The sequence below is a fragment of the Nesoenas mayeri genome (assembly GCF_963082525.1).
Source record: "Nesoenas mayeri genome assembly, chromosome: 24".
Taxonomy (NCBI): Eukaryota; Metazoa; Chordata; class Aves; order Columbiformes; family Columbidae; genus Nesoenas; species Nesoenas mayeri.
The window spans coordinates 6,438,824-6,458,109 of NC_137546.1; the positions used below are offsets into that span (position 1 = coordinate 6,438,824).

At 53.0% G+C, this 19,286-nt stretch overlaps 1 protein-coding gene across 1 annotated transcript in view; it reads left to right on the top strand.

Moving 5' to 3' along the window:
* CCDC30 (coiled-coil domain containing 30) overlaps positions 1-19,286 on the top strand; it is a gene marked incomplete at both ends in the record, with an annotated part of 39,216 nt that overhangs the window by 18,676 nt on the left and 1,254 nt on the right. Inside the window, 14 exons of the mRNA XM_080358792.1 lie at positions 4,038-4,136; positions 5,114-5,254; positions 7,050-7,196; positions 7,880-8,034; positions 8,970-9,210; positions 10,920-11,093; positions 12,025-12,234; positions 12,866-13,023; positions 14,145-14,292; positions 15,111-15,232; positions 16,131-16,272; positions 17,412-17,548; positions 17,630-17,735; positions 18,963-19,030. Coding sequence (XP_080214918.1) covers positions 4,038-4,136; positions 5,114-5,254; positions 7,050-7,196; positions 7,880-8,034; positions 8,970-9,210; positions 10,920-11,093; positions 12,025-12,234; positions 12,866-13,023; positions 14,145-14,292; positions 15,111-15,232; positions 16,131-16,272; positions 17,412-17,548; positions 17,630-17,735; positions 18,963-19,030 — 2,048 coding nt within the window. The remainder of the gene's footprint in view (positions 1-4,037; positions 4,137-5,113; positions 5,255-7,049; positions 7,197-7,879; positions 8,035-8,969; positions 9,211-10,919; positions 11,094-12,024; positions 12,235-12,865; positions 13,024-14,144; positions 14,293-15,110; positions 15,233-16,130; positions 16,273-17,411; positions 17,549-17,629; positions 17,736-18,962; positions 19,031-19,286) is intronic.

Here is a 19,286-nt window from a genome sequence, read left to right on the forward strand (position 1 = left end):
ATGATGTGCTCTGTCATGGTGCAGCATCTGCTGCTGAGTGGGGTGGGCACAGCTGGACACATCTGTTTGAAGAGCCATCATAAACTGGTCTGTCTGGAGAAGCTCCTCGCAATCCAGATCAAGATGTGACCGCGCCAGTCTCTTCCTAACCCGTGTCCTACTTGGTTTTGGGCACCCTCATCCCAGACTGACCTGGATCTTTTCCTATTAATAGGATAAATCCACTCAGATCATCCTTTGACTTCAGGAGGTCGGTAGAAAGTCTTTGCTATTTGTACTCATTGGCATGTCATAGGGAACCTCTGGGAAGTGGCAAAGTCGAAGCACCACGTTGATTATCTGCTTTACCAAAACCACGGCAATATCAGAGCTCTCCTTGCAACACCTGCAGGGCCATCTCCATCCGCGCTTTGAGCCAAGATTAAGTTGTCGCTGAACCTTTTCAGCCTCTTTAGCCTTGATGTACTGGGTGGACTCTCCATCCTTCACAGGTGGTTCTGTGAGGAGCATCTGCGCTTACTGACCTGTTGGTGGCTGTTTGCCCCCAGGAAAAGATGCCGTTTGCAGGATCGCTCCCTGGTACGTGATCCCTCACAGCCAGGGCAGCTGGAGAACTGATCACCAGGGAGAGCAGAGGAGCCAGGAGTTGATCTTGCTACATGGGTAGGTGGGTTTTTCCCCAGAAAGGTCATCTGAGGGTGTTGGTCTCTTCTCCCAAGTAGCAAGTGATAAGACGAGAGGAAACGGCCTCAAGTTGCGCCAGGGGAGGTTGAGGTTGGATTTAGGAACAATTTCTTCCCCAAAGGGCTGTGGGGCATTGGAACAGGCTGCCCAGGGCAGTGCTGGAGTCACCATCCCTGGAGGGCTGGACAGACGGACATGAGGTTCTCAGGACATGGGGCAGTGCTGGGGTGGGTTATGGTTGGACTCTATGATCCTGAGGGTCTCTTCCAACCAAAATGGTTCTATGATTCGAGCCCTGCTGCCTGGCCACATCTGTTCCTCCCTTGGGCTGCCTTGCCCTCTCCCTGTCACGGTTACGAGTGCTCTCTGTGGCGATCGCAGTCCTGCATTGCCGGGCAGCACGACCGGGCCGCGAGGCCCTTGGGTTCCTGCGGTGAGAAGCGAGGGCACACGGCGGTTCTGTCAGTGGTGAGCGGTGCTGGGACACATCCGTGCGCTCGCTGTTGTGTTCAGACACGGTGGAGGAGATAACACCAGTGTGAAGGCGTCTCCCACGTGGACGCTGAAGTAGCCAGGAACAAAAGATGAGTTACTTGTCAGTAGCCTCCAGCTGTGAGGGAAAAGTCTCTAAATACAGCGAAACAGCCCAGAGACACGTTCAAATATCTAAATGGAGAACGCCAGCAGACATCGCGTTCCTGAGGGGGTAGCTGAGGAGCCAGGGGCGGGCTCTGTGATGGGGATGGCAAAGGGTCTGTCCAGCACCACGGTGCTTTTGTTTAGGTCAGGGTTTGTTCAACACACACTAAAACGTTTCCCACTTTCTCACCAAAGCAGAATAAACACAACCCTCCACAAATCAAACAGGATGCGTTTCCAGCTTGGAGAAATCCCTTCTTCGCTCGGCGCGGTGTTAAACTGATCCCTGGGAACGAGGAGGGGGGCAGCGAGTAGCCGGGGAGACGTGGGGCGCTTGCCTGGCATGAGCTTGGCAGCGCTGCCGCTGCAGAAGAGGCAGGAAAGGGGCAGACAGGAGAGACAGGAGAGACAGGCAGATCGCGGGGTGGAGGAGGAGGTGGGTTAACCCTTGGTTGTACCAGCACCGGCTCAGAGCGGGGGGTGCAGAGCCGCACCCCGCATCTCCGGGGCGGTTTGGGTGCCGTGGAGGTGGCGCGGGAAGGAGCGTGCGGGGGCGGGGGCGCTGGGGCCCGGGGGAAGCGGCGCTGCTGGGCGTTTGCCAGGCTGCCCCGTGGGAGAGGGACTTGGAATTCGGTTCTGCTTTGGCACACGGACAAAAACCCCGGCTGATGAGGCCACTGACTCAGAACCGGGACGCCAGGAGACAATGTGAGTATTGTTCTGCCGTTGGCACGGGACATACGGGCGCAATTTGAATGCTTAGAAGTTAGTGGCTTGGAGGGAAAATAAGCAAAGTGATGGAAGTGCATAGCTGGGTCTCAACTTAATGACCAAAGGTTGGCTGGGGGTGAGACGAGGAGGTTTGTTGTGCTTCCGAGATCCCTTCCACAGCTCTAATGTCCTGTCGGACCCCAAATTACCGTCATGCAAGAGGAGTTTGTTGCCCTCTGGCTCTTCTGTAAGAGGCCTGGGTGTTTCACGCCACCGATTTGTGTTTAACACTGAGGCTGGGTAACACAATCTGTCTTAAAACAGCATCACAGCAGCTTTCCTCGGTGTTAGAGGCTGTTCCCTGCTGGGAACCTCAGGGGCTGTGTTGTGCCTGACGCCTGTCACAGAAACTAAAGCTCCTGATCTTTGACGTGCGGTTTTGTAACCACTTTAAATGGCCTGGGCTTGGCAGACTTGGCTCAGCTCGGGCTGCCCTTTGGAAAGGAATGGGAAGCGATTGTTGATTAAGTGCGAAGGAGGGTGGGAAAGGTGTCAAACACCTTCTGTGCTTCAGCAGACGCTCGTCTGTACGAGCAGAGCGATGGATGCGGCTCGTGTGGTGCCGTGTGTGCTGCGTGTGGATGAAGCTGGATTCCCTCTGCACAGGAGCCCAGGCTGTTGGGCTGCAGGAGCTCTGCAGATCCCCAGCCCAGCCCTGCCAGCGCAGGTCACAGAGCAGATCACACAGGATCCCAGGGGGTTTGAATGTCTCAGAGCAGGAGACTCCACACCCGCTCTGGGCAGCCTGGGCCAGGCTCTGGCACCTCCCAGCAAACAAGTTTCTGCTCATGTCCAGATGGAGCCTCCTGTGCTTCAGTCTGTGCCCGTTGCCCCTCACCCTGGCGCTGGGCACCACTGAACAGAGTCTGGTCCATCCTCTGACACCCACCCTGAGATATTGATCCATTGATCAGACCCCTCTCAGCTTCTCTTCTCCAGCTCAACAGCCCCAGCTCTCTCAGTGTCTCCTCATCACAAAGATGCTCCAGAGCCCTCAGCATCTCTGTAGCTCTCGCTGGACTCTCTCCAGTAATTCCTTGTCCTTCTGAAACTGGGGAGCCCAGGCCTGGCCCCAGTTGTGCAGATGGGGCCTCCCCAGGGCAGAGCAGAGGGGGAGGAACAACCTCCCTGACCTGCTGCTCACACTGTTCCTCACACACCCCAGGTCCCATTGGCCTCACTGGCCGCTTCATCTCCTTCCAGTGTCCCAGCTCGGGCACTGGGGAGGCCAACTCGGTGGTTTAGAAATAAGAAAAGCAGCACAGACTTTATTCCGAGCATCAGGAGCTGAGAGGCCGGGCTGCAGGACGCCATGCTGGCCGCGGGGCAGAGCGGGGCTGCCAGCGCCAAGACTCGGGTTTTGCAAAAGGAACCGTGACGGGGAGGACAAGCCGGGCTGCAACAGGCTCTTTTCAGCCCTTTAAAACCGCGGGACTAATAATCATTCCCACGAGTTGCCTGGCAAGGGGATGGTGCAAACGCAGAGCGAGTGCTTGTCCAGACAAGCTCTTTTGCGCCAGGAGAAGCTGGCAGGTTGGCGTTTCGCTGGCTGACGCTGAGGGTCCCTCATTGCAGGGGGGAGCGACAACCTCCTTTGGGCAGGAGAGACCAGGACGAGTGCTGGTGGGACTGGGTCCAGCGTCTGCCCACAGCTTGCAGAGGCCTTGAATTTTAAACACGCAACCTGGTCATTTCTCTTCTCTTTTTGTTTTTCTCTCCTTTTTTCATTTCTCTGACGTGACCTTGGGTGACACGTTCCCCTTCTGAAGCAGCGGGGTGAAAGATGGGAGCTGGCAGCCGGCCCTGTCCCCTCCAGCTCCTCGCTTCCAAACGTGGGGCTTATTCTCTGATAGCTGCACAAGACGCAATTTAGTTGTAATTCTGCATTTAGCACTAATCGTGAGTACTGTTTTGATTTTAACGTGTGGTTTGTCTTTGCTAAGATCACAAGTTTGGAAACAGAGTTGCTGGAAGTGCCCAAGAACAAAAGTGAGATGAGTGAGGAAGAGCAGGCAGCGGCTGGAGCACAAGAGATGCAGGAGGTAAGAGGTTTTCCTTGGGAAATAAAGAGTGTTTTCCTTGGGAGTTAAATAGTTTTGTTTAGAAACATATTAAATGAACATCTCCTGGGGATGCGCTTTGTCACCATCTTCTGAGAGTTTGCAGCCATCAGCTGATGCAGCACGTTTGGGTGCTCTGGGGGAAAGCAGTGAACGCACCAATGTTACCTCCCTGCTAACTCATCTCTCTTATGAGATCATTTTGCCTTCAGCGCTGTGGAGCTTATTGAGGGTGAAGGGTTTACAGAGTCACAGAATTAATTCTGGTTGGAAAAGATGATCGAGTCTCCAACCACGACCCACCCCTGGTGCTGCCCCATGTCCTGAGAACCTCATGTCCGTCTGTCCAGCCTTCCAGGGCTAGTGACTCCAGCACTGCCCTGGGCAGCCTGTTCCAATGCCCCACAGCCCTTTGGGGAAGAAATTGTTCCCACATCCAACCTCACCCTCCCCTGGCGCAACTTGAGGCCGTTTCCTCTGCTCCTGGCGCTTGTTCCTGGGGAGCAGAGCCCGACCCCCCTGGCTCCAAGCTCCTTTCAGGCAGTTCAGAGATCAGAAGGTCTCCCCTCAGCTCCTGTTCTCCAGCTGAACCCCCAGGTCCCTCAGCCGCTCCATCACACTTGTGCTCCAGGCCGCTGTTTCCCAGCTGGTTTTGGGCTGAATTTGCTGTCGATTTGTCACCTGCCAGGCAGCCAGTTGGATCTGCCAGATGTATGAGCCAAACGGAGCTTATGACACATGGGAGAGGAGCTTCCCAAGGTGTGTTGGGGCAGGTAGAGGCTCCAGCCTTTCAGAAATGTCCAACCAACCCTGGGTGTGATGTGCAGAAATCCTGCTGGCAATCCTGAGAACCTTTTTTCCTATCCTTGTGTTCTAGAAGACACACTTTCTGCAATTTGTTTATCTTTTGCTAGAATAAATGATGCTGTAGAAGTGACTCTTAATTTTGCTTGTTCCAGATGCTGGAAAGTTGTCAAGAAACGATAGAAAAGTTGGGAAGTCAACTGGGGGAACGGAGAGAACGGAGAAAGCAACTTGCATCTGAGCTTGAACTGTTACGAGAAGATCTGAAGGCTGAGAAGAAGGTGTTGGGCAGCCAGGTACGTGCAGCAATGCCCTTTGATTCCATCCAACGTCCCCAGCTGCCCGCTGAGTGCATTGCTTGGCTTCACTTGACACATTTCCCTAGTCCAACCAGTCCAAATGTTCTTTGGGAGATGGTTTTAAATCCATCTGCTTTCATGGAACCGTCTTTAACCTCGGAATTTATTATCTAATTACAAACCAGTAATTCAAAATTTGTAGCCAAAGGCTCCTTCTCTAGAGGGCAGAGTGGATTTGGGTCTTCAATCAGAGTTATTTGTCACCATGAGGCCCGTGGCCATCACCCTCATCTCTCTGTCACACTGTGACGTGGTGCTTGTAGATGTGAGCCAAGACCTCCCTGCAGAGCAACGTCGCAGTTCCCCATTAGCAGCTTTTCCGAGGTCAATCGACTGGTTAATTCTCAATCTGTTTAACATGGGTCCCTTTTAATATTAACAGTCTCTTTCTTAACCAGAATCTGGCATGATGAGAAGTCAGAACACCTCAGAGTGACACCTCAGAGTCTCCATGACTTTTAATGTGCCTGAAGGACCTCAGTACACTTTGCTTGAAGTAAATTAGGAGGACTCATGGTGGGTTTATCACTTTTGGTGGGTTTATCTCTGCTGGGAGAGTTGCTGGTGCTCGTCTCCTGGTGGGGCCGTAGAGGACAGAGCATGTGATGCCAACAAAATTGTACAAGGGCAGGAGCAGGAGAGGGGCTGAAAATGAGGCTAAAAATGTAGGAGAGCTCCAGTTCTCCAGCCTGGGTGGCGCAGGTAGGAGACCTGAGCACGACTGGCAAAGGAGCAGGGTTTGCATCTGTTACAAAACCCCTTTTTTAGCGCTCTGAAAGGCCTTAAACAGGCTCTGAGTCGTGTCATTTCCTCCAACGTAAGTAAAGAACAATGAAAGTCCTGAGCACACAGACCAGAGTCTGGCTGGGAGAACAGTGGCACCTAGAGGACAGGACCCGGACAACATCGTGAGAGCCGGGGACGCAGCGCAGGCCTTGCTAAGGAGCGGTTTGGGAAGGGACCGGGTCAGTCTGTGACACGTGCAAAGGGATTATCTGATTTAGGCACCGATGGGAAGAATGGGCAAAGTCATTCTTTAAACTCTGCATCCCAGTAATTCAATCTACTCGTAATCCAGGGACCTTCTAATCAAAACCACACGGCCCTGGCGGTTTGGTTGTAATGCAGTTGGTTTGGCCGAAGGAGAGGACGGTTCTTCCATCAAAGGGATCCTGAGGCACGACGCAGTGGCCTGTTAAGAGTCTTTGTTATACAATAGAGGAGCCTGCGTGTGTTTGGGGTTCCCAGCTTCACAAATGGGCTCGTTCCCTTTTGCTGGAGCAGCCGGACTGGGACGAATCGTTTACCAAAAGTGCTGGAAGTTCCATTGACATTAAATCATTGGGTTCTGGTGGGTGATACGTGTGTGGAGGTCAAGTTCCCTTGGCATTAAATCATTGGGTTCTGGTGGGTGATACGTGTGTGGAGGTCAAGTTCCCTTGGCATTAAATCATTAGGTTCTGGTGGGTGATACGCGTGTGGAGGTCAAGCTCTGAGGCTGTTCAGTGTTGTGTTTGTCGCGACGTCCAACACATACGAGTAAATCAAACAGTATTGTTCTTGTAAATTATAACACTGTGCTACAAACTGATGCCATGCAAATTGCTCTTTACGCTTGTTTGGAATGCTCTTCTTGCCTTTATGAGCTTTTTGGACATTTGAGAGGAGAAAGATCTTCCAGAGCTTGTAGTTAATGGTATATTACATCCCGGAGCTCCTGTTTCCTCACCAGGCATCGCCTGACTCAAAAGCCGACTTCACAAACCGTTGTGATAACCTGCCGAGTCTCCAGAGCACATCAGCAAGCGGGGATCTCATTAATGTATCCCATGAGAAGCTACAAAAAGATAACGCTTCGTTAGATCCAGAGGCGAGAAAAGTAGAGAGATCCCTGTTGTTCTGCTGCTAGTGTGTGTTGCTCAAATACAAATTCATCTGGGGTAGATAAGAACACCCGGAATTGAAATATTAGCACTAACATAAACTCAGGCGGAGCTACTGATTAAAAAGGTTTAGGAATAAAAGACATTTAGTGGGCTTAATAGCATTTTTCTTGGAAGGGTTTGGGTTCCTCGTGCCTTCCTTTCTTGCCCCTTTTATTTTCTTGGCATCTTGTCTCCATGACGCAGGTTTTGGGTCTGTTTCCAGGTGTTTAAGGCATTAGGTGATGTTGAGAGTGGGGAGCAGCCCCACTAAAGCTGCCTTGGGTGGAGGATGCTCCGTGTGAGACAGCTGGTTATAGACCTCATAGTCTTCCCATTTTTTCCAAGAGTTGCTGGTTTTGTAGTGAAATATGGTACAGAAATCCCTGAGAACTACAGATGGGCACCAGAAGGATGGAATCAAATAAAGGAATGGGATTTGATGATGGTTTACACGCGGCTGCTTCCCATGCGGGAAAAAAGGACTCGCACGTGAATCTTGAAGGGTGAAGAGCTCCAGTAATTTAGCTGCAGGATCACAAGCCGTGTCTCGCTGGAGGCCCCGGATTGCGTAGACGGCTCAAAAGGTTTCCATGAGACCAAAGGAAAATCAAAGCCGTGGTGTTTTCTGACCTTACAGGTCTCTGACCTCCAGGAAAACGAACAGGTTAACGAACTGGAGCAGAAACACGAAGATGTGTGTGTAGAGGAGAGGACGCGTGAAGAGCAGATGGCTAAAGCCGTGGTTTTGGAAGAACAGATCAAACACTTGAGGCATGAACAAGAACTGCTCTGGTAAACCTGAACGAGGCCTGTGGTACTTTCTGCTCCTTATCTTTGCTGACTTATTTTTTTAAGTCTTTTAAAGATCCCCGTAGTGCTGCTTGTGGCAATAATGGGCACAGCGGCTTCGTGGCTTCATTATCGGGTCATCGTCTCTCTGTAGAGGTTTTGGTCAATAAGCATTTCCTTCAGTGTTATCACGATTGGTCAGCAGGAAACCTTTTGTTTGACCTGCCGCTGTTCCAGATTCTGAAGGCACAACCGAGATCTGTCCTAAGGGGGGAGGCTGTTTCGCTCCGAGCTTTTGGGCTAAAACGGTCCCAAAAATGTCCCGCTGTGGGCCCGGGCCCCCTGGGGGCGGCTGCTGACACGCGTCCTGCCGAGGGTTTCGGTTGTCGGGTGTCAGTGGGGTCGGGGTGTAAATAAAGCTCTTGCGGGACCCCGACTCCCCTTTTTTGGTAGGTCAATTCACATTTGGAGCTGGAGCACCCGCGCTCAGGCTCTCCGTAAGGAAAAGCCTGGATTAAATCCAGTCGAGTTGCAGTCAGCTCAGTTACCGGGCTATGAATAAAGCCAAACCAGGGTAAGACGGGTAGGTTAGCTTATAGAGGTGTATAGTTTGGGTTTAGATAAGTCAGACCTGAGCCTGTACTTACGTACAGCGAATGCTTTTGGGCGCAGAGCAGCTCTCGGGCCCCATGTGAGCGTTTCCTTCAGCAGAGCTTCACCTGCTCATGAATAAGCACAAGCTGGCCCTTTGGACACGTGGTTTTATGGGTCAGTGTCCAGGAGAGAATGACCCTTGCCCAGAACTGCTAGACTCAGGATTAAATCCCCTTTGGAGCCTCCCAAGACACTTGAGCGTTGCCTTGAGCATTTCACTGGACTTCGGTGGTTTCCCTTGGATATGTGTAGTTATCTCTCTCCTTTACTATTTCTCCTTCAAGTTCTGAATTACTGGAAAGCAACAAGAAGAGGGAGGAGCTAGAAAAGCAGCTAAAAGAGAGCAATGAAGAGAAACGGTTGTTACTGGAGGAGATTGCCCGGCTAAAACACGATGTCCTGACTACCCGGGAGCCGGGCGGCAGAGAGGAGACTTGGAGAATGGATCAAGGCACGGAGCAGAGAGAAAACAGGTTTCTCGTGTCGCAGAGCCCTGCAGGCAGTTTAGATGGGAGCGTTAAACAGGTACGGGCAGCTTTGCCATCGGCACTGTGCTTTTTTTTCACTGATTTAATGGCGAAACCTAATCAAAGCAGCCTGGAAACCAGCAGCGCAGTGGGGAGATGAGGCTGCCTGGTTTCATTGAGGGACGTGTTTGGAAAGTATGAATGTCATAACTTCATAGAATCGGTTTGGTTGGAAAAGCCCCTCAGGATCATCGAGTCCAACTGTTCCCCACCCCTGGCGCTGCCCCATGTCCTGAGAACCTCATGTCTGTCTGTCCAGCCCTCCAGGGATGGTGACTCCAGCACTGCCCTGGGCAGCCTGTTCCAATGCCCCACAGCCCTTTGGGGAAGAAATTGTTCCCCACATCCAACCTCAACCTCCCCTGGCGCAACTTGAGGCCGTTTCCTTCCCTTGTGTTTTTGGACGTAGTGGGAACTTGGATAAACTGAAGTCCTGTTTGTCACCGGGTTTAGCTGTCTTCAAAATACAATTTGTTCACCTTTCTTACCATGGGATATAAGAAAGAAAGGGAAGAGCAGCTACAACTGCCAGAGGGGGAAGAAATGATGGATGTACCTGGGACAGGGAGTCTGAGGAGGATCAAAGATAATATACAAGAGTTTGGAAGAGAAGAGAGGAGACGGGGTGGAGAGGAGAGGAGTGGAGAGAAGAGGAGAGGAGAGAAGAGGAGAGGAGAGGATGAGAGTCGTGCTGATAGCAAGAGGAGGCAAATCCGCGCGGTTAGAGCAGATACAAATGTCTATCAGCAAGGTATGGGTTGTAGAGCGGACGATGAAAAGGATCCCGATAGAAGCAGGTGGGGGAAATAACCACAAAACTGAACTGATTTCGAGGACAAAACACAAAGCTGAACTGATCTGGAGGACAAATGGCATTGCCAGATCCCACAGCGCTGCATCCCAGCTTGGGAATTCAGCTGAGGATTGATCTGGGAAGGGAAGCTCGATCTTCAGCGCATTTCACCTGCTCCCGAGAGCAGAGGCTGAGGCGGGAATGCAGATCGACAGGTGGCTGGAGGTGATGCTGGGAAGAAGCATTTTGATACGTCAAACATGAGAAGCTCCTGATTTGTAGCTTCGAGCTGCAGAGATGTTTGGGACGTCATGGGCACCTACGTGGAGGCTTCACACACCTGGATGCGGGGAAAAAACCCGCCTTGGGCAGATTGGGGTCCAAAATCTCTGTGAACCTCAGTCAAACGTTCGCATTGAGATAACACGGAGCTCAGTTGTTTTCTGGAAGCCACCACAGGCCGTTGGTGACCAGCTCCTGCTGCCCCGGCTGCTGTTGGGCTGCGCCAGCGCGTCCGTTCTGTGCCGTGTCCAGGACTCACTCCGTCCCGCCGCCGCCGGGCTGGAGGTGCCACCCTTGGGTGCCTCAGCGAGACGGTGGCACAGGAGTCACGAGCAGCCAGGGTGGTTTTGCTGTGGTTGGACAGGTCAGTTTTAACAGGGGTTTGTTCCTTCATCCAGGTTGTTGCATCTTCTTCCTCAGCCTCAAGAGCTGTGTCGGCTTCTCTGGCGGGATGGACAGGGCAGGAGCAGGACGCGGTGTGGGGGCAGATGAACTGCTGCCTGCTTTTATCCATTTCCTACTTAAACGCCCTTCGATCCTACTGGCCAGCCTCTACCTTTCTTAATTACTGATCTTCGTCTTTCCTTGCGGTTAATTTCCCTGTAACCCGGGTCGTTTTGCTGTCCCCGCAGAGTCTGTCAGACGAGAGGTTCCAGCAGCAGGAGGACAGAATGCAGCAGCTGCGCCAGGACTTGCGGCGCGTCCAGAACTTGTGCAGCTCGGCCGAGAGGGAGCTGAGATACGAACGGGAGAAGAACGTCGACTTACAAAAGCAGAACTTCTTGCTCCAGCAGGAATGCAGCAAGGTAGGGACAGAGCAGGGAGAGCGGCACGTCATTCTACAAGCTGCGGGAGGTGTGATGCGCTGATTTGAACGGACTGGATCTCATTGGCCTTTGTGCAGTACTTTAACGTGCGCTGCCTCCAAATAAAACCTGCTGTACTCACTCCCTGTATTTCATTTATTCACTGCCCAGCGATCCCGTTGCCCCTTTCCTAATCAAGACATTTCAGATCGTAGATATCGAAGTGCCAACTTGCATTTCTGTCGAGGGTTTAGATTGCAGGGTGACAATAAAACCCTGGCAGATGTATTGTTAACCTCCTCTCGCCCCCACTTCCCCCTTTTTGCCCCTCCCTCTTCCCCTTTCCCACTCAGCACAGGCGATCGGGAGGGAAGGAAGGACAGAGAGAAGAGAGTTGGAAAAATTAACAATGTTTTTCTAATGCTACTAATAAGAATAGAGAAAATAATACAAAATATACAAAACCAATCTTGAAAGTCTCAGCAACTGCAGGGCAGGCACCCAAAGTCCTGGACTGGACTCTGCAGCCAACCGGAGCTGGATTCAGTCTCTCACTGGCCTCAGTTCGCAGGGACGACTCGCAAGGTCCTCTCCTAATGTCGCCATAAGCAGAAGGGAAAAAAAAGCAAAGGCAAAAGGGAAAAAGGGACGAGATCCTCGTGATCTCCCACTTTTATATGAAGTATTCACATTAATGGAATGTTATACACCGTTGTTCAGTTTCTTGGTCACTTGTTTCTCGTTGCCCCTCTTGCGAGATGTCCATCCGTGCTTATCAATAAGTTTGCATTCCATTGCTATGTTTACCAAAACATGTGTCTGGTTCTCCAGGAAAATGCAGTTAATATGAAGCTTTAGCTGACAGGCAAATTCACTAAAAGACAAACTTGTTTTTAACAAAACCAGGACGATTTCTTCTTTTGAAACTCAGGTCAAAGCTGAGCTGAAGCAAGCCCGCGCAAAGCTCTCGGACACCAAGGAGACATGCTCCTCGCTCTCAGCCCAGTGGGAAAAGAGCCAGCAGAAGGTCAAAGAACTCGAACAGGAGCTGCTGAGGTGCTCCCAGGCCGATAAACTGCAGAGCAGCCTGCAAGAGAAACTTGCACAGGAGAAATCCAAAGTAGGCGAAGCACAGAAAAAGGTAAGTCGGCAGTGTGAGCTAAGGTCTCCGGAGATACGTTTTTAGTGGGTTTGTGCAACTGTAGTTGCACAAAAGATGCACCAGCAACTCATGAATCGGTTCCCTGAAGTGTGTTTTGCTAGAGGTAACTTGGCTAAATATTTTAGGAATAATATCTGTTGTTAGTGAGAGCGTAATCAAGACGAGAAGCCCAATGTGATGGCTCAGCTCCTGTCTCTAAAGCTCATTGTGTCTGAACGTCGCGGTGGCAGCGCCGGCAGGCGCAGGGAGCCCAGGTCCCGGCGTCACCCAGGAGATTCGCTGCTGTTTGCAGTCAGTTGCAAACGCTTGTGTTTTCTGTGGCATCGCTTCTGCACGAATCGTTGCATTTGGTTTTGTAAGCATGCAGGATCAAATTAGGTGCAGAGAATTGTTGCTAATTGCTGACAACAGTATCTGGCAGCTGTTGGAAGGGTTTTACTTTTCACGGACTTTGACACCAAGACGTGCAGAAGCACTTTTGAGTAGAGGGAAGCAAAATTTTCATTCCCATCGCTCAGGTACTGAGGGATCAAAGGGATCTGAGTCCCTTGGATTCAGATACTGGCCTATAAACTCAGAAAGTTTAATCCGTGTCCTGTTTTAATCCGAGATTTCAAAACTCCAGCAAAAGCTGAAAGATTCCCAGCACCAGCTCCTGCTGGCAGAGGCCCGTGTTGCAGACAAGAAGCTCCTGGAGGAGGAATTGAAGGAGGCCCGAGAAAATGAAGCTCGCGTGCAGCAAGAACTTCACGAGGAGCAGCTGAAAAGGTACCTGGAGCTGGGTAAGGCCTGTGCTGCATAGAATCACAGGATAGTTTGGGTTGAAGTGACCTTCCCAGCTCCCCAGTGCCACCCCTGCCATGACAGGGACATCTGCAGCAGCTCAGGTTGCTCAGAGCCCCGTCCAGCCTGGCCTGGGATGTCTCAGGGATGGTTCATCCACCACCTCTCTGGGTACCTGGGCCAGGCTCTCACCACCCTCAGGGCAACAATTCCTTCCTCATGTCCAGCCTGAATCTCCCTCCTTTAGTTTAAAACCATCACTCCTTGTCCTATCACAACAGGCCCTGCTTAAAGTCTGTCCCCTCTTTCTTCTCAGCCCGTTTTAAGTCCAGAAAGGCTGCACTAAGGTCTCCCCGGAGCTTCTCTTCTCCATCCGAACACCCCAACTCTCTCACCTGTCCCCAGCAGAGCTGTTCCAGCCTCGGGTCATTCCTGTGGCTCCTCTGGCCCCTCTGCAGCAGCTCCATGTGTGTCTGTGCTGAGGACCCAGAGCTGGACTCTGTCCTAGGTTGGGTGCTCTGCCCAAGAGTGGGTGACGACACATTGGTGCAGTTTCTCTGCCTCACTGCAAACATGGTCTTTGATTCCAAAGTGGATATTTACATCTGAAGGTGTTATTGTACCAGGGATGAATCCTGAAGGACACCCACCCCTACAATCTTCACCAGCTCAGGGTGCTCAGAGCCCCGTCCAGCCTGGCCTGGGGTGTCTCCAGGGATGGTTCATCCACCACCTCTCTGGCCAACCTGGGCCAGGCTCTCACCACCCTCAAGGCCAACAATTTCTTCCCCATGTCCAGCCTGAATCTCCCTCCTTTAGTTTCAAACCATCACCCCTTGTCCTATGGCAGCAGGTCCCTCCTGCCAGCCCCGTGATTTGCTTTACCCTCTGGATGCCACAAGCTGGGATGGATGATCCCAGATACACCATGTGTCCTTTCATATGCCACCGGACATGGGGACAACCGGGATATAGTGATTTCTTTCTACCCTCAGCATTGCCCAGGGCAGGTGCAGTGCAATGTTTTAAATCACATGCAGTCACAGTGGCACAGAACAGGCTGACGTCCATCCCCGTGTCTCCCTGTCCCACCAACCTGCTTTTAGGAAGCGCCTGGAGCAGCAGGTGGAGGAGCTGCAGCAGCAGCTCCGGCATTCGCAGGAGACGGAGGCGTCGCTGGCCAAGATGCACGTGGAGCTGCAGGCCAAGACTCTGCGCGTCCTGGAAGACGAGAGGAAACCTGCCCCGAGCGAGGTAGGTGAGCTGCAGGGTCCTCGTCACCCACAGGACGCTGTGCTGGTGGCTCCAGAGCAGAACACTGAGCTCCAGGGGGAAACGGGACCATCCCAGGGTGAAATCTGTACTTGGGAACTGCTGAAATCATGGCATCACTGAATCATTTGGGTTGGAAAGGCCCCTCAAGATCACCAAGTCCAACCATAACCACCCCAGCACTGCCCCATGTCCTGAGAACCTCATGTCCGTCTGTCCAGCCCTCCAGGGATGGTGACTCCAGCACTGCCCTGGGCAGCCTGTTCCAATGCCCCACAGCCCTTTGGGGAATAAATTGTTCCCAGATCCAACCTCAGCCTCCCCTGGCGCAACTTGAGGCCGTTTCCTCTTGACCTACAGGGTCACATCCAGGCAGGTGCTGAGCCCTTGCAGATCCCACTGATCTAAACAGGAGCTGGAAGAAAAGCACCATCATGTCTTGTGTAGGATTCCTGGGGATGCGGCTCCGAGGGCACAGAAGGACCTTAATAGATTCTTTTCCTCTCCCTTCCTCTTCTTGCCCAACATGGAGCTTTTTGCAGGAAAACCTTGGCAGAGGCCGTGGTCTGGGAGGATGCGTTACCTCTCTCTGCCTGGTTGGAGCCCCCAGCAGCACAGAAATCCACATTTCCCCTTCTGTAAGGGGAGGAGACGGTGGCCGTGGGGGGCAGAGGGATGTTATCTGTAGTGGGAACCACTGGGATTGATGACAGAGCAGCTTTGGAGAGCAGAGCGAAAGGAGGCGCAGGGACCCCGACAGCTGAGGACACGCACACAAATAAAATAGAGATGTTTTCCAGCACCTCCAGTGTGAGAAGGAGAACCAGAAGCTTTCAGAGCAACTTTCGCTGCTGAAGGAGGAAAACAAAGCCCTTTACGAGGAAGGAGTCCGTCTCCTGAACCAGAAGGATCTGTACATCAGGTAATGACTGCAGCAGCAGGCAGGGGAGGTGTAGACCCCCAAAATCAACCCAGGAACTGCTCTTTATGTGCCTGGCAGTGACACTGGATGTGGCTGTTCTGTGGCCTTTTGTCCCTCCCGTTCGAGGCTTTAGCACGGACAGATGTGCCTCAGCGCCGTGCTGCTGTGGGTCCAGCGCTGCAGATGCTCCACGGAGCCGCCGGTTCCTCCCCAGAGCACTTTTGGTCTCATCTGCAGCACAAACAGCCTTTTTGACATGAGTTCTGAGCAAACCTGGGCAGGTGTATGGTAGAGATTCCTCTGGGTTTGACATCCTTTTCTATCCCAACTGGATAAAAATAAACCAGAACAGGATTGAGGGGAAAAGCAACGATCAGAAGTCTCAGCAGTAACAAATATTTAACCCCTTTGTCACAGCTCGGAACGAGCCCTTTCTGCAACCTGATTGCCCGACCCTTGTTTTTAAGGATTAATCCTTTACTGCCTTTTATCTCCTCATACCAAAGTACTTCTTCTTAACCACCTGCATCCCCACCCCAATACACCTATTGCTCACACTTACCTATTCCCTGTTACTTCCAGTTTTGATAACTTTATAACTCAGTTTGATATAAAGAGCTGAGAGGGGTGAGCACAAGGATTTGTAAAGCCAGGAGTCAGTTTTAGGAATAGCTTTGGGTCCATTGCCCTCAATCAATTTCCATTTGGTTGACGCTTAACAACAGCAGCTTTGCAGCACGATTAAACCCCAAACGAATTGGTGGAAAGACGCAGCCGGGACCGTCGGTGTGTTCGTTCTGCCCTCACGGCGCAGCCAGAAGGAGCTGGGGCACGGCTGAGGCTCTTGGCTCAGGAAGCCGCGTTTCCCAGCCTGATGTTTGTCTCTCTGCCCCCTCAGGAAATACAACGAAATGCAGCTCCGCCACAAAGACAAGATCCGCCGAGCCAAGGAGACCTTTATCCACGAGGTGAAGCAAAGGGACAGCAGAATTAAGCAGCTTGAAAACGAGCTCAGCGAATCAAAGCTGCAAGTGGAAAAGGTGAGAGAACACAGCAAGGGCCTCTGCCAGGGAAGGCGGAGGAGCAGCTGCAGCGTGTCTGCGAGAGCATCCCTCTTCCAAAAAGAAATGCAGTTCAGGCAGAAAGGAAATGAGGTGTAGGAACAGCAGGTTTGCAGGCCAGGGGATCACACTGTGAGACAGGCGGTCAGAGCACAGGGAGCGCTGCCTGATGTGCGCAGGGCTGACGCTGCACTGGGACCACCCAGCAGTGCCCATGGACACCGGCGTGTCCGCATAGGGACAGAAACCCAAAGGGGTGCCTCAAGTGTGCCCTTGGGGGAAGCCATGTTGTAGAATCATAAAGTCGTTTTGGTTGGAAAAGCCCCTCAATATCACCAAGTCCAACCATAACCCACCCCAGCACTGCCCCATGTCCTGAGAACCTCCTGTCCGTCTGTCCAGCCCTCCAGGGCTGGTGACTCCAGCACTGCCCTGGGCAGCCTGTTCCAATGCCCCACAGCCCTTTGGGGAAGAAATTGTTCCCACATCCAACCTCAACCTCCCCTGGCGCAACTTGAGGCCGTTTCCTCTGCTCCTGGCGCTTGTTCCTGGGGAGCAGAGCCCGACCCCCCTGGCTCCAAGCTCCTTTCTGGCAGTTCAGAGATCAGAAGGTCTCCCCTCAGCTCCTGTTCTCCAGCTGAACCCCCAGGTCCCTCAGCCGCTCCATCACATTGTGCTCCAGCCCCTCACCAGCTCTGTTCCCTTCTCTCCACTCGCTCCAGCACCTCAAGGCCCTTCTTGGTGTGAGGTGATCCCGCCACCCCTCTGGCCGCCATTTTGTGCCCTGAGGTGATCTCGGTGCCGCCATTTCAAGCCCTGAGCTGAGGGGCCCAAAAGTGCCCCCAGGGTTCGCGGTTTGGCCTCACTGTGCCCAGCACAGCCCTCAGATCCCGTTCAGAAACTCCCCGAGCTCCAGCTGCTGTTCCCTCAGAACTCTTAGTGCTGGGCAGTGGCTCAAAAGCCTCTTTTTTGGGGTACGTTACATCGCACGGTGCATCAGTTCTGGGAGTTAACACGCTTGGTGGTCGCCCCTTTGGTGAAGCGCGGGGGGGTTGAGAGAGGACGGAGACGAGCGAAGCGTAACCGCTGGTGTTGTTTCCCTCTGCCGCCCTGCGCAGGGGAAGGTGCTGGTTGCGCAGATGGCGGCTGAGAACGAGAAGTTACTGCAGGAAAGGAGGCGGCTCCTCCAGAAGATCAGCGCCCAAGAGGAGACCCCTTGGAGCAGCCGGTCTGCGGTGGCCGCCCCGCAGAGCAGGTGGGCACTGCCGCTCCCCTCGGAAAATGCACCGTGGCCGGAAGGAAAATAACTTGCGCCTTGTGTGTGTGACGTGCTCAGAGTGAAGCTCCCGGACGAGGAGAACGCGCGGCCGCACGAGGGCAAACTCCAGCTCTGCGGCCACGGGCAGCGCGCGCCGAGGAGCAGCCGGGCCCCCACCGCCCAGGTGAGACGGGGAGGGCTCGGGCTCGGCAGACGGGCAGGAGCTGCTGTTCCGCCCCAGAGTCTGACAATGCGTCACGGTCAAAGGGACCCGTGAGGATCATCCAGTCCTGCTCCTCACGGGACTGCGCACCCTGAGCCCAGATGCTCCTTGGACGAGGGTGGGTGTTTGGAGCTGCAGCTGAGGGTGCTGGAGAGCAGCTGAATTGGCCCTTGGGTTGGGAAGGAAGGGGCTCCAAACACATTGGGATGGTTCTGTGGTGAGGAGGGACTTTGTGGGGAGCGGGAAGCTCGATACGCTTGTCCTACCGCTCCATCCCCGAGCTGCTGTGCCCTGAGAACCTTTGTTAGCACAAGAAAAGGGGCGATGGTTTAAAATGAAAGGAGGGCAGACATGAGGGTGCTGAGAGCCTGGCCCGGGTACCCAGAGAGGGGGTGGATGAACCATCCCTGAGACATCCCAGGCCAGGCTGGACGGGGCTCTGAGCACCCTGAGCTGGTGCAGATGTCCCTGTCATGGCAGGGAGGCACTGGGGGCTGGGAAGGTCCCTTCAACACAAACCATCCCGTAATTCTGTCCTTTTTCACAAGAACAGAAATGTCACTTTCGCTCCTTTGCAGATGTAGAGTGGTTAAAAGTCCTTAGTTTCAAAATTAGCTTGAAACTTAGGAGAAATCACCCAGAGTGGTGTGGTTGGGAATGTTATTGATGTAAATGAAAACAACTCAGATCAAGCTGAGCAATAATATTGACTAAACTGAACTAAGTGAAGATATGCCTTCCCTAAAACCTCAGCTGTGGATTGGCCAAGTTACTGAAGAACTTTTTGGGGACAAATGGAGAAAAGTCCAGGAAAAGACCAAAGTAGTGTTTCCACAGCTCTGCAAAGAAAACGGGTGCATTTGGCAGTTTATTGGTACATTTTGAAATGCGGAGGGAACCAACCACGGTTGGAAATGAGCTGGTCAGGCTGCAAGTGCTGTTTGAGGCCGGTTTGTGCGTCCTGCTTCCTTTTCTTTCTTTCTCTTTGTTTCACCTGGGCCAGGTGGGTCTTCTATTTGTAAGTTGAAATTGAGACCCAAAGGACGAATCGATGACGATCGCCCCTGTGGGGCTGGAGCTCTTGGGGAGAACTGGTGGGGCTGGGGCTCTGTGGAAGCCAACGCTGGGTGTTGGATTCGGGCTCTGACACGCAGAATTTCCCCTGACGGTCTCTCTTCCTCCTCCCAGGACCCCGAGAGCGCTGACTTCTCCGAACGCCAACGGCAGAGTAAGGTGTTGCCATCTCCCCGAGCCAGGTACCGTGGGGGAAAAGGAGGAGGCGGGAATCGCCTCTGCGTGTGCCGAGGGACAAGTTGAGCCTTTTGGCTGCTGCACCCTGAGCCTTCACCTCCGAGGGTCTTCTTTTGACATTTCTGGGTGGCCAACTGATAGGACAACGGTGCCAGAACAGGCAAGGGGAAGGCAGAGGGACTCTGATTGCTGGAGACCCAGCAGGGCGGGTTTGCTTACAGCCTCCGGGTGCTGCGCAGCTCACCTCGCCTGTTTGGGTCA